At 35.3% G+C, this 14,907-nt stretch overlaps 2 protein-coding genes across 2 annotated transcripts; both read right to left on the bottom strand.

Moving 5' to 3' along the window:
* Positions 1-237: 237 nt before the first annotated feature.
* On the bottom strand, positions 238-1,217 carry LOC149547004 (malonyl-coenzyme:anthocyanin 5-O-glucoside-6'''-O-malonyltransferase-like). Its single transcript, XM_089794694.1, has one exon. It carries the CDS (start codon positions 1,215-1,217, stop codon positions 552-554), a length of 666 nt encoding a protein of 221 aa, XP_089650820.1. The 3' UTR covers positions 238-551.
* LOC149547003 (acetyl transferase 1-like) lies at positions 238-2,482 on the bottom strand. The gene is made up of 2 exons (XM_089794088.1): positions 1,889-2,482; positions 238-1,490 (listed from the first exon to the last, which is right to left on the bottom strand). Exons 1-2 carry the CDS (start codon positions 2,480-2,482, stop codon positions 1,398-1,400), a joined length of 687 nt encoding a protein of 228 aa, XP_089650214.1. The 3' UTR covers positions 238-1,397.
* Between the last annotated feature and the right edge of the window lie 12,425 nt (positions 2,483-14,907).

Here is a 14,907-nt window from a genome sequence, read left to right as displayed (position 1 = left end):
AAATATTATTTGGGGAGGGGGAAATACTTAAGGTTCAAAAACCTTAGATAACATACATAAACCTTAAGAAAAAAAAAAACTGTCAATATTTTTTATTTTTCTTGTTTTTGGCAAAAGTGGAAATCTCTATATGTATTATATTAATAAACTGGTTCAAAAGAACTCTTAAAAGAAAGAATCAGAAAGAAAACCCTCATTAATTACAAATATAATCTCATATTACTAAATTAACAAATCTGTTAGAACGACCATTATCCCGCCTCCTTTAATTAAAAACAAATCTGCTAGAGCTATCCAAATTGACCTCATAATCAGTCATACAAAATGCTCCAATAAACACCCACAAAATTCTAAAGCTGTACTCTATACTAACAATCATTTGGGGCAGCTGCTAAAAGCTTTAACAGGCAGCCTTACAAAGACGAAAAACCTAAATATGACGATTGGTAATATGTTACTTCAACTTAAAAAAGTAACATATTGGAACGATGATCTTCCCCAATAAAAGAATATCAAATCATAAAGAGGCGAAGGATGGATACTATTCTCTTTCAAATATCCAACGTACCTGAAAAGAGGAGGTGTTGCAAGGAGTCCATTTGGTGTTGAGGAAGGCAGGTTGAGACCATTATACTTTTTCCTCCATCTTTTGGAGGTGACAACACCATGCTTCCGATATCCCAATCATCTGGCCTCTGCACATCCACAGGCTTTCCCCATCCATAGTCCACGTCAAACATTGGAAGCCTTGGAGATCCGACTGCCCTAGTTCCGTGTTTCCACCCGGCTTCTCTCAAAAGATGTCTACCACACGATTCAACCCACTCAATCAAATAATCGATCTGCGGTTCCTCAGAGCAGGAACTGATGAGCTGCTGAATAACATCAGCAGCGAAAGAGATGTCTGCATTGATCAGTGTTTCAGCTGTTGCCTGCGCCAAACCAGGATAAACACAGTTTCCAAAATAAGTTGGCAGAAGTGGTGGCTTCACACGTCCCCTGCAATCAGCCAACACTGCGAAGAAAACAGTCTCTTCCTGTGGCACATCACGAACTCTCACTACGCATCTCCAAAACTGAGCGGCCACTGCAACAAAAGAGCTCGAAGCTCTGCTCTGCTTCTTCAGCTCTTCTATCATCTCTTCCGGAAAACAAAACGTCGAGTATATCAGATCGGTCCTTTGCTGATCAGGAGAATCTAAACCAGATGTTTTCATGTACTCTGACTGTGAATCTTCAGGTACAAACTTTAAAATCTTGGCCCGTCTTCCTCCACTGCAAACAATGTCGCGAGCTCTGTAGGAAAGTGACTTGGAGCTCCTGTTTTCTCGTTTGAGAAGTGTTCTGTCGAGCTGAGGAGGGTTGGCAATATCAAGGCCTCTGTTACTCTCTGCCCACTATTTCATAAAATGGAAGAAAGAACCTCCATCTGCTATAACGTGATGAAAGGTGGTTCCAACGCAGATCCCGTTTCCCTCAAACGCTGTGACCTGAGTCAAAGAGAAAATAGCTTATGATATTATCAGGGCTCAAATAGTTCATTATATAATCAGCATTCAACTTTGAAAGTGACCTAAATATGAGAATAAATAGAATATACTCACTTTATCAGAACCATTTTTTCACGGAAACTAATAATTTATGTAAGAGACATTGCATTTTGGTAATGTTTAAAGAGTGAAGCATCATTTCTTTGAAAGATATTCATCTCAATATTAAATATGCACAACTTTACTACCCCATTTACTCCATTAGGAAACCCTAAAACAATTATTATATCGTATGAGCTATATATATTTTGAAAAGAGTTTCTATGCAATAACTAAAATTATAAAGAATTATAAGTCCATGATTTTCTCATCAATAAAAACGTACGACAATGAGATACCTGTATTGACAAAAGTGGTCTGTTATAGTTTTCATCTGCAGGGAGGGCAAGCTTTTGGAAGAAAGGCTTCCGCCGAAACCCATCTTTTTCCAAGTCTCCGAACGGTACACTGATGGATGCCTCCTTAAACGCCACTCCTGCCTCGGTGAAGTCAACCTCTGTTCTGCCGGTTTCTCCTTTCTTCAGCCGACCAGCCAGAGGATAGAAATGCACCAGAATTGAGGACAGGCTTTTCTTCAGTCCCTCTATTACCGAAGTGTATTCGGCCGTAGGAGAGAGTTTGTAGAAGAAAAGGGTTTGAATGTTGTCGCAACGTATCCAGAAAAGATCAAAGCTGGAGAGGAACATGCTCTGCATTGCAGGTGGGATGGCCGGTTTCACCATACACGCTCTCCTCACTTTCACAATGCTCTCTGCTGCTGTTTCTGCCATGATTGTGTCTGTCCTTTGCATCACAAAGAATCTCTCCTTCCAACACAACGAAGGCATGTAATTTATTGTTCTTAGTTGAAGACGGGTAGCTCTGATTCGTAGTTGAAGATGGGTGTTTTTTAAATTGGCAGTTGAAGGCTTGAAAACCGTTATAATTCGCATCCCGAGAAGATAATATCAAATTCAATTCAAGAAGACTAGTCTCTGATTTAATTATTGTGTACCCCACGATAGCGATCCTAAAGCACATTTGTTTTGTACAAAATGTAGACTTGGATAATTCTTGTTTGCACGTTTCTCAGAATAAATCACACGCACCGACATTTTTCCGATTTCTTCTAGTCGACCAACACACTTTTCTAGTTGCGTGACATTTTTCCGATTTCTTCTAGTCGACCAACACACTTTTCTAGTTGCGTGTCACTTCTGCCTTGCTTCAGTGCACTGACCTCAATGAATGACACCCCAATTATTACTGCGCACAATTATTATTAGTCGCTGTAGTAGGAGGAATTCATTGAGATTTCTTGTGCTTATTAGTTGCACCAACCACAATACAAAATTACAAATTTGAACAAAAATTATAACCTTTTTTTCTCTCTTCCTATTGCCTTATAGTCTAAAGTGCTTTAAGAAAATGAAATTCAATTTAATTATTAATAATTTTCTACAATCATAAGCTGAAATATTAACAAGTTTTACTTATTTTTCATCAAATTGTTGCCCAATAATAATATGCCCACATCATATGTCATATGAAAATAAATTCTTGAGACATCTCTTCATTGTTATTCAATATTTAAATTAACGTATTAAAAGAAAAGAAAATTTCCATCTACCAACATTTATTTTGCACTCGTCTTTATGCATCGTCACCTGTGCTTAGTAACCACTTCTTTGCCTTGGCCTTCAAAGCAAGAACATTTATATCTAAATTTACATACAGCTATATTGTGCTAAATTATTAGTTCCTTCTGTTTACTATACTCATCATTATTTTTCCTAATGTTTTCCTTAACATGTAAATCTTTGTGGTTTCATAATACTTTTTTCCAATTTTCACCACTTGATTTGATGTATATTGTTAAACTATTTAGCCAAACACATTCAAGTGGTTGTCCTTTTCAAGCATGTCATGCTTAGCCACTCAAAACATAGTGCAATAACGATGGATTGAACTATTACTAGTTTACAAAGAAATAAATTTTGGTGAAAATAAATTTACACTACTAAAGAAGCATATTCTTATATTTATTCAAATGTTTTGTATAACTATAAAGGAAGAAACACTTAAATATTAATAATATGTTTAGAGAAATTGGCCTCATAGTAACTGAATTTTTAGTTAATGAGTTTTGCTGAGTCTCTTTTCTCTGTTTAAGATATGAGTGAATGAACAAGATAGCTTGATGGGATGACTTGTTCATAAAGGTTAATGTATGTCTCTTTTTTTGTAAATATCATTGTGGAATAGAAATTAGTATGTCAAAGTAGTTAAGTTGCACAATGTTTTCACCTTATTAATGGAAAGCTTATTCTTTTCCATTTATTTAGAGGGAGTTTGGCATTCTTCTGATATTATCTTCTTATGAGTCAACACCATCTACAAGCATGAGTCATTTTCTTCTAGAGCTTTACCCTAATCAAATATTCTATATGATTGTAGGGTTTTCCTAGAAAAATCAAGTTGCCCACATATACAAATTGTGTATATTGCTTGATTTTTGCTCTTCTCTTTCTTTTCTCATGTTGGTGCCATTTCTCTTTTTATTGAATCACCTTATTCATATGTTCCTTTCCTAATTTTCTAATAAAAAATGTGACTTTAATGGATTGATTTTGTGGAATTAAATTGGTTACCAATGTTGGACTACGTCTATTCTTGTCAAGATATCTTCTTGATTCTATTTTATACTATCCAACCCCTCTGCATTGGATGATGGATTTAAAAATGAAAATACTTCAACAATAATGAACTCCATTTTGCAATTAAGGGTTACAATACTTTTTTAGTTTTGATCCTTGCTCTCCTCACATTTTTTCTAATGAATTATTGTCTTAAGGTATCATTTTTCATGGTGATATCTTTTACTACCTCATCAACATCCACAACTAGGTAGTAAGGAAAATTATGATTCTGATTTGATGCAAGGAAACTTTTTTGGTATCTCCTTTACCAAATATACTAACACACCTACATTGTATACATTTTTTTATCGAAATTTTTCTAAGCTTGTTTGATGCTTTCTAAATCAACTTGTTTCCTAGCTAAAGTTAATTGGAACAATTGTACAGGAGCTACTAGTTGAATCTACATTTGTTCACCCAAAAATTCCCTGATCTATTGCATTGGAAATATTGCAAAGGAAGATGGTATATTAGGTTACAGAGGTTATGAAAATAGGTCTAACATTTTTTTCTTTATAGTTTCTTTCTTAATTATGTAATTTCTCATAAGTTTTGATAGTTGTTTCTATTATATCATCTTAGATGCCTTCACCTTTGACTTCACAAATGTTAGTTCATGTAGTCTTTGCTTGAACTAGAGCTCCATCATTTCAAACTATATGGATCTATTATTTTGTGGTTCTCTAATGACATGGGCCACCTCTTCCACTACTAATTAGTTCAACCATTCTTACGCATTTATTGATTTATGCAATTTGAGTACCCTAGAAAGGCAGCCCGTAAATGTATGGTCAAACTTAAGTATCACATATGTCAACTTGGACTACTTAACACTTTTAGCATATGAATTAGGCATTTGGGTGTGATGTTTAAGTCATCCTACAATTTACTCGTGAGGTACTTCATGTCAAACAAGTATGTTTTCTCCACATTGTATGCTCATTCAATTAACTCAAGTAGTAATATGCTTATCATTATTTAGTATGTTATTAGAAATTTTTAATTTTTAATTTGTATTATAAAGAATTAAAGTTATACTTAGATAACCATAGTACACCTGTATTTGTTGCCAATCAATTTATTGCAATAAAAAAAGAGAGTAAAAATTAATATTTCATATCTATTATATTGGATTCAAATTGAATCATATTTCCAATAATACTTAGTCTATTATACTTTATTTTTATTTTCTTTTTCTACAATTTACCATTAGATGAATATTAAGATTTTGTATGTTACATATTTATGTATGTGCTTTTTTTTATATCTAATATTATTGAAATATTATATTTTTATTAAGAATAAAATATATATTTTTACTGGACATAAAAACCTAATTATTTTACATAAATAAAAATAATATTAAGTCCTCAAATGAAATAATGTACTAACCAAGAAATACACCTACCATCATTATTAGTTACACCTGGATGAACCAAAAACCACAAAAAAAGGAACAAACTAAGAGACAACCAAAAGAAACGAAGACCTATAGATACCACAACAAGAAAAAGAAACCTAACACAATTCTTGAACTTTTTCCTTCAGCTCATGTTTAATATCTTTAATCTATTTTCTAACCTTATTGATGTTGTGTTATTCAATTTGAGCCTCCCTCTTCTAATTCCTTTTTAAAAAAATTCTATTGGAGTAAATCCATTTACTAGGACCAACTTCTTCCTCATCCTTCTCTAGTTCCTCCAAGTCCAACACCAATTTGGCCTCCTTTCCCCATTCTTTGACTTTCAAAACCCTATTCAAACTATCTAGTAAAGAGTCCACCTATTTGTAACATTTAGAAAGCACCCTCTTAGTGCTCCTTTCCATTTTGTTTATTTTATTTTTCATCTCTTTAATAACCTCTTGATTCCCTCGGTACTTTGTAACACTATCCTTCTTGAAATTGGTATCCATCTCACCAATTCTCCCCTCAAGAGCCCTACTTTTTAAATTAAGCACCTAGATAGAGTGGAAGGTCCATTTTTCTAATGCAAGGGAATACAACGATATGGCTTTCATAATTCCCAACTCCCCATGAGGATGATCTAAATCTAGGTCTCTAATATAATCTTTAGTTAATTCAACATTAAGCTCATCGTCACTCATAATTTTAACCATAAGGATTCTCTCCTTCTTCATTTCTTTCTTTTCCTAGAATTGTTTATCCTTTTGACTTGGAATGGAATTTAGTGCCCTTTCTTTCAACATTAGAAAGTGAAATGAATGGACTCATCATAGTTGGCTAGCCAAATGGATTTTCTGAATTCTTCCTCATCCTTCATCTTCTGAGAGTCCTTATCATTTTTCTAGTTAATTGAGGTACTCAAGGTATTCATCACTTGTTTCAAAAATATTGGGTATCTTTTCCTTTGTCATTAGATGAAATAATTTCATTCTACATGAAAGTTGGCAATGTTAAAGACTCCATGCCACCTTCAAACATTCCTTCAATGGATTCATAATTTTATTCTTCCTCAAAAATGTCCATTTCCATCTCTACTTTTCTTTGACCTTCACTCACCTCTTTCTCCTCTTTATATTCATTGTTAGCCTCATAATTGAACACCATTTCCTCATTTATCCTATACTTTTTCTTTTAGTTGGAACCAAAGGTATCAATCCCTAGTCCCATCCCCAAAAAAATCCTTCCACAATTCTAGTTTTTCTCTTTAATTTTCTTTGAGATTATATCAGAAACAATTTTTTCACATAAGTGTGAATCAATCTCATCAAACCCTCATGTATTATTGGTTTATTAGGGTTAGCATTTGAAGCATTGATACTTAGAGACAATAAAAGAGGAGATAAAAATTGAAACAAATAATTTTCTTATATATAAAATGATTTAATAACACAAAGGAAGCATGTCATATCTCCAACATAAGGTAATGTACTCTATCACCGCAATTAACACACGATGCCATAATAGTTTAATGGAAGACATAAAAAAAATACCACACTCCCCTTTGATAAGATTATCATTCATTCTCTAAGGGAATTTATTTATTGCTAATTTGAATAGTACTTAAGATCCCGAAAGAAGAGCTTACTTTTTGCACTAAGCCAATACTTTTTTCCATTACTGTATTGTCAAGCTTCAACTTTCTTCCTCCAATGTTGATCTCACCATTATTCCATCCATTGATAAACACTTTTTTCACTTCTAGTTTTATTGGTTTCAATCTTTCCATGAAATGTGTAAGTCTTCCATCAACTAGTTTATCATAAAAATCTTTTTCCTTTCTCCATTTCTTACAATTGTTGGATTCCATGCTCCTAACCTTGTCACGCATTCTCATAGTTTGCATACATAAATTCTTAGATAAAATCATAGAGAAATTGACTTCAATAGAATCATAACCAAGAAGAAAGAACAATAAAATAACCAATAAAATGGGCAACTTAATAGTAACCACAGAATTCTAGCTCAAGCATATTTCAAAATAATTATGCTTCATTTCCCCAAAAACTTTTTTTTTTTAATGATTAAATAAAATATTTCCACATTTTATACATATCTTGTCATAGTTATTAAGTGCCATATTCTCATAATTGACATTGTCCTCCTACCTCATAAAAGTAGTAGTACCCTTACTAACCACCACATTAGAATATTTTTTAGCTACCTTATTTTCTTCTCTATATAGATGGGTAATATGGTCTTTCTCAAAATTATTAAGAAGAAATTTTATTTTCTTAATAATATTCTCCATTATCTATGATGTGGTGACATATTTTTTATAAGAAATTATGAATATTTAGGGAGTCTTCATCTATCCACATACCCTTAGGTTTTAAATTTATTTCTGTCTTGACCCTGTGGAGAAGACTCGTAACCTTATCCGCATGGTTGGTTTGATTACCAAGCGAGATAGCCATGGTTCTAATCATATTACTCTCTTTATCGCTTATAACAGTGCCACACCAAGCAAGGCCTGGATTACTCTTAGCAGCATTGTGAAATTTCATTTTGATTGAGCCCAGTGGTGGATAGTCCCATCTAGCATTTTTTCCTTTTTTTTTTACCTTATCTTCAAGATCCTTCTTTTAGATATTGTTTCCTTCGCCATCAAAATCCACATTCTCCTTGCACATTTTGTTGAAATTTGTAGATATACTATGCCTAATGTGCTTGTCTAGAATCTAGAGTGGTTTGACTTTATCCATACAAACAATATTATTGTTAGATTGTGGTGACTGATCAGGAAAGTACTGTACATGGTAGCCGACATATTATGGCCGACATATGGCCGACATGTTCTAACCCTAAAGAGGTTTAATACTTGTATAAAAAGGGCTTAGGGTTGGGTATTTTTATATGTGGTGATACGGAATTGGTTCTTGCGGCTGTATTGAGCTGTAAGGGATTACAGATTGTAATCAGGTTGTAATCACTGGATTGTAATAAGATCAGACTTGCTGTTTGGTGGATGTAGCCCAGGGATTGGATGAACCACGTTAAATCTTGGTGCCTTGTGTTCATTTTTGTGTGTTCTATTATTTTCTGTTATTGGTTATATTTGCATGTAGTTTTTTATTTCTGTCCGTGGTTTATCCTAACAAGTGGTATCAGAGCAAGGTTGTCTTTCAGTTATCCTCTGCAGGAAAGTCTCACGGTTAAGTGGGAGTCTCACAGTTGAGTGGGAGCGATGGAAGATGAGGGTAAGTTGAGGGTTGACAGGTTTAATGGGCAGAACTTCCAGTTATGGAAGATGCAAATGGAAGACTATTTATATTAGAAGGATTTATGGAAGCCGTTGGAAGGAAAAGCCAAGAATCAGGGAACTATGTCAGAGGCTGAATGGGATCTTTTGGACAGAAAGGCACTCGAAAGCATTCGGTTATGCTTGGCACCATCGGTGGCATTTAATATTACAAAAGCAAAGACGACAGAAGATTTGATGAAAACCCTAGCGACACTGTATGAAAAGCCCTCTGCCTCAAATAAGGTATTTCTCATGAAGTGTTTATTTAATATGAAAATGGCAGAAGGTGGATCTGTTGCAGATCATTTAAATGAGTTTAATACTATTACTAGTCAATTAGCTTCTGTGGGTATCAATTTTGATGAAGAAATTAGGGCTCTCTTGATTTTATGTTCTTTGCCTGAAAGCTGGAATGGCTTGGTAATGGCGGTGAGTAATTCTGTTCCTGGATCTAGTACCCTAAAATATGATGATGTGATCGGTGTCATTTTAAGTGAGAAAACTCGTAGAAAATCCTCAGGCGGATCTACATCAGGAAGTGCTTTAAATGCACAAAGCAGGGGCAGAACGACTGAAAGAGGAAGTAACTTTGGAAATCGTGGGAAATCAAGAGGAAAGTCAAAGGGGAGGAGGTCTCAATCGAGAGGACCAAATGATTGCTGGTACTATGGGAAACCAGGGCACAAAAAGAAAGATTGCTGGAATCGAAAGAAAAATGAAGGAGATAAATTAGATGGAGACAAAGAGGCAAATGTGGTAAGTAACAAATTCGAAGAGGATGCTTTGCTTCTGTCTTTAGAGAGTGTTGATGATTCATGGGTTTTAGATTCTGGTGCTTCTTTTCATGCTACACCTCATAGAGGTTATTTCATTGATTATGTCCAAGGGGATTTTGGACTTGTTTATTTGGGGGATAATGAACCCTGTTAGATTGTTGGAAAGGGAAAAATTAAGATTAAGTTGCAGAATGGGAATCATTGGCTACTACATGAGGTAAGACATGTTCCAAAACTAAGTAGAAATTTAATTTCAGCAGGGAAACTCGGTGATGAGGGTTGTGTAGTTACTTTTAATGATAAAAATTGGAAGGTTTCAAAAGGTTCCCTTGTAGTAGCAAAAGGTGTGAAAGTAGGCACCTTATATCTTTGTACAGGTCATATTGTTCCTTCTACTTTGATTGTTTCAGAGAAAAATGAATATTCAAGAACAATTATTGTAGTTGAGCAGGGAGAACAAATAGCTGCTGTAGATTCTGATACAGCGCTGTGGCACAATAGACTTGGGCACATGAGTGAGAAAGGTATGAAAGTACTTCATTCAAGAAAAGTTTTACCAGGTCTAAAATGTGTGAATATGGATTTCTGTGAAAGTTGTGTGTATGGAAAAAAAAAGAGAGTGAGTTTTGTAAAGACAGGGAAGGAAAACAAAAAGGAGAAATTAGAGCTTGTGCATACAGATGTATGGGGACCGGCTCAGGTATCTTCCCTTGGTGGCTCTCATTATTATGTTACATTTATTGATGATGCAACTAGAAAAGTATGGGTTTATTTCCTTAGACAGAAATCTGATGTATTTCAAACTTTTAAGAAATGGAAATGCTTGGTTGAAAATGAGACTGGTAAGAAATTAAAATGTCTCAGATCTGATAATGGTGGTGAGTATTGTAGTCATGAATTTGAAGATTATTGCTCCACTAATGGTATTCATAGACAAAAAACTGTTCCAAGGACTCCACAGGAAAATGGAGTGGCTGAACGCATGAACAGGACTATAATGGAGCGCGCAAGGAGCATGAGGTTGCATGCTGGGTTGCCCTTACACATGTGGGTGGAGGCTGTCAATACTGCAGTATATTTGATTAATAGAGGTCCCTCTACTCCTTTGGGTTGTGGTATTCCAAAGGAAGCATGGACTGGTAAGAAGGTGAGTTATTCTTTTCTCAAGACCTTCGGTTGTGAAGCTTTTGCTCATATAGACTCTGAAAATAGAACCAAGCTAGAAGCTAAATCAAAGAAATGTGTCTTTGTTGGATATGGCATTAATGAATTTGGCTATAGGCTTTGGGATTTTGAAAATCATAAAATTATAAGAAGTCGAGATGTCATATTCAATGAAAAAGTGTTGTACAAAGATCTGTTGCAGCAACATGAGAAGAAAGAAGATGATTATGTAGTGTTGGATGATACTCCAAAAGCTGATGTTCCAGCCATTCCTCATGATGTGCAACAACTGCAACAACAAATCCCACACACCAGTGAATGTTAGACGGTCAACAAGGCCAATTAGACCTCCACAAAGGTTTTCTCCCTCTTTGTATTCTATTTTACTTACTGATGCTGGTGAACCTGAAAGTTATTATGAAGCTGTGCAGGTGGATACTAAGATTCAGTGGGAATCTGCAATGAAAGATGAAATGGACTCTTTGCTGAAAAATAAGACATGGGATTTGTGCAAGTTGCCTGCAGGTAAAAAGGCTTTACAGAATAAATGGGTTTACAGGTTGAAAGAAGAGGAAGGAGGTAAGAAAAGATTTAAGGCTAGGTTAGTTGTAAAATAATTTGCACAGAAAAAGGGAATTGATTTTGATGAGATATTTTCTCCTGTTGTTAAAATGACTTCTATTCGTACTGTTTTAAGTCTTGTGGCTACTGACGATTTGCATTTAGAACAGATGGATGTTAAAATAGCCTTTCTTCATGGTGATTTGGATGAAGAAATATATATGGCTCAGCCACAGGGTTTTGAGGTCAAAGGTAAGGAGAACTTAGTGTGTAAATTGAAGAAAAGTTTATATGGCTTGAAGCAAGCACCTCGGCAATGGTATCTGAAATTTGACAGTTTTATGCATGAGCATGGATATAATAAGTGTCATTCAGATTACTGTGTTTATTTTAAGAGGTTGGATGATGATAGCTACATTATTTTATGTTTATATGTTGATGATATGCTTATAGCTGGGTCTAACATGGATCATATTAAGGGGCTAAAATGCCAATTAGCACATGCATTTGCTATGAAGGATTTGGGGGCAGCAAAACAAATCCTTGGTATGAAGATTTACAGTGATAGGAAGAACAAAAAATTGACGCTATCTCAAGCTGATTATGTTGAGAAGGTGTTGAAACATTCCTCTATGGAGAATGCTAAAGCTGTCAGCACACCTTTACCTGGTCATTTGAAATTGACTAAGGAGATGTGTCCCAAGACACAGGAAGAGGAGGATAAGATGTCCAAGGTACCCTATGCTTCAGCTGTAGGAAGTTTGATGTATGCTATGGTATGCACTAGGCCAGATATTGCACATGCAGTGGGAGTCGTTAGCAGGTATATGAGTCATCCAGGATTTGAGCATTGGAATGCTGTCAAGTGGATTCTCAAATATTTGAGAGGAACATCTAATAAGTGTTTACACTTTGGGGGCTCTACTACTGATTTACAGGGCTATGTTGACTCAGATTTGGCTGGGGATATTGATACCAGGCGGAGTACTACAGGTTATGTCTTTACTATTGGTGGGGCAGCCATGAGCTGGGTTTCTAGGCTACAGAAGATTAATGCTCTCTCCACTACAGAGGCAGAGTATGTTGCTGCTACAGAGGCAGCCAAAGAGATGATATGGCTTCAGTTCTTCGTGGAAGAATTGGGACATCCTCAGAAGGATAATTATTTGTTCACAGATAGTCAGAGTGCCATTCATCTTGCTAAGAATTCAGCTCTACATTCTAAGACCAAACACATACAGTTGTGGTACCATTTCATTCGGTCAGTTTTGGAGGATGGACAGTTAAAGCTGGAGAAGATACATACCAATGAAAATCCAGCAGATATGTTGACAAAGGTTGTAACAAGGGAGAAGCTGAACTCCTCTTTAGCTTCAATTGGTCTTTTAGACTAAATATGAATAAAAGAACAGCAGAGTCCAGGGTGGTTTGATCCAGTGGGAGCCCCATGGAGTAGTTGTATTGCTACAGGATCAGTCTCCAAGTGGGAGATTGTTGTTTAGTGTGGAGCCTGATCAGTCCCCAAGTGGGAGATTGTTAGATTGTGGTGACTGATCAGGAAAGTACTGTACATGTTAGCCGACATATTATGGTCGACATATGGCCGACATGTTATAACCCTAAAGAGGTTTAATACTTGTATAAAAAGGGCTTAGGGTTGGGTATTTTTATATATGGTGATACGGAATTGGTTCTTGTGGCGGTATTGAGCTGTAAGGGATTACAGATTGTAATCAGGTTGTAATCACTAGATTGTAATAAGATCAGACTTGCTGTTTGGTGGACGTAGCCCAGGGATTGGGTGAACCACGTTAAATCTTGGTGCCTTGTGTTCATTTTTGTGTGTTCTATTATTTTCTGTTATTGGTTATATTTGCATGTAGTTTTTTATTTCTGTCCGTGGTTTATCCTAACAATTATTCCTTTCATTCCAAAAGAACCATATGACATGATGCAACCCATCATCGATACATTTTTTCAATTTTTCCTTTGAAATCCTTTCATAACCTCCACAGATCCACTAAATTTTCTGTCATTGTCCAATAAAGATTCTAGACCTTTAAGAATTCCATTGAAGTGTTCCAAGCATAAGAGAGAGATATACTTATATGGTTGATTGACTCTACATGTGCTACAAAAAGAAAACACATATCTCTTTTACTAAGATTTTCCAAAGTCAAAAGTTTATCTTGGAGGGCTATTCACTAGAAAATGTTTATTCTAGGAATAAGTTTTTATTTCCAAAATGGAGCCAAAATAGAAGGTGGAGTATTTTTCTCAATCATAGCTTAGACATCCAAAGAAATAGAGAAGACCCTAGAGGATTCTCCACCCCAAATCGGAGAATCATCAATGTTAGGCCTAATGATAGCAACATTGAAATGGATTTCAATACAAACAATAACCAAATTAATATCAGGAATTCTTACCCACTGATGACCACTCCTATAGTTGGCCACCTTAGAACCAAGGAGTTGTATGTTAATCTCATGTCAAGATATATTGTAAATTAGTGTCAAAACTCTTACTCATAAATAAAGATTGTAGTCACTGATTTACCAGTCTATAGTGTTAACCAAGCTCATAAAGGAACAAACTTCTCAATGTCAACCTTGGAGAAGATAAGTAGTGTCAGCTACATTGATAGATCCCACTGAGATGCAATGTCATCCAAGTTGACAATATCCATTGAGCTTTATTGAGAATCAAGCTAAGAAGAGTATTCTTGTTCTAATATAATGATCCAGCTAGTAGAGCAATGTTAACCAAGTTAGCAAGATCTACTAAGTGATCACCATGAATCGAGCATCTAGTATTAGCTAAGTGCCAAAGTTAGTCAATGTGAGAGTGTGGCCCAAGTATCTTAATCATCACTCAAGTAAGCCATTGGACCCAAGTTAGAACACTAAGTTGACTTGGTAATTATTTTTGGGATTAGTTATGTTGTAGCTTACCTATGAAGGAATTATTTTGATGGACGTAAGTATGAATTATTTTTCTTATCCAAATATAAGGTGTATGATATTGAACAACATTAGTGAATATGGAAGAGAAAATTGTTTGAAGGCTACAAGCATTCCATGGAAAGGAAGAGACTCATCTATCACAATCAGCTGATAAGTTTACTTCAAAGGATCTTCATCAACAATCAAAGTTGCAAATAAGAGATAAATTCACTAACTCATCATAACAAGTGCATCAGTCCGAAATCGTTTAAGTGGGTGGACCTAACAATCCTTATTGCTCTTAACTGAGTAAGATCACTTGGAGTGATCATTTGTAAGTATTAACAGGCCAAATTTATTACTACAATAGTGAAGCATTATAACTATTATCATCACCTTAGTTTTATCTTCTACTTAGAGGATTTCTATAAACCTTCCTTTGATGCCTAGGTTAACTCGGTAGACACTACCTTCTGAACCAAAAATATATATGAATGCTCGATAGACACAAAAAAATTTCTTCAGTA

The sequence above is a fragment of the Cupressus sempervirens genome, chromosome 7 (assembly GCF_028749045.1).
Source record: "Cupressus sempervirens isolate cs-2001-9-10 chromosome 7, ASM2874904v1, whole genome shotgun sequence".
NCBI classification, from domain to species: domain Eukaryota; kingdom Viridiplantae; phylum Streptophyta; class Pinopsida; order Cupressales; family Cupressaceae; genus Cupressus; species Cupressus sempervirens.
The sequence above is the reverse complement of the archived record's forward strand: the minus strand, read 5'-3'. Positions and strand labels throughout refer to the sequence as shown.

Bases quoted from the DNA above. Each gene is read 5' to 3' on its own strand.
- LOC149547004 (XM_089794694.1), bottom strand. From the start codon at position 1,217: ATGAAAACATCTGGTTTAGATTCTCCTGATCAGCAAAGGACCGATCTG.
- LOC149547003 (XM_089794088.1), bottom strand. From the start codon at position 2,482: ATGCGAATTATAACGGTTTTCAAGCCTTCAACTGCCAATTTAAAAAAC. The intron at 1,491-1,888 runs GTATCTCATTGT...TCTTTGACTCAG, and splicing joins GACCACTTTTGTCAATACAG to GTCACAGCGTTTGAGGGAAA.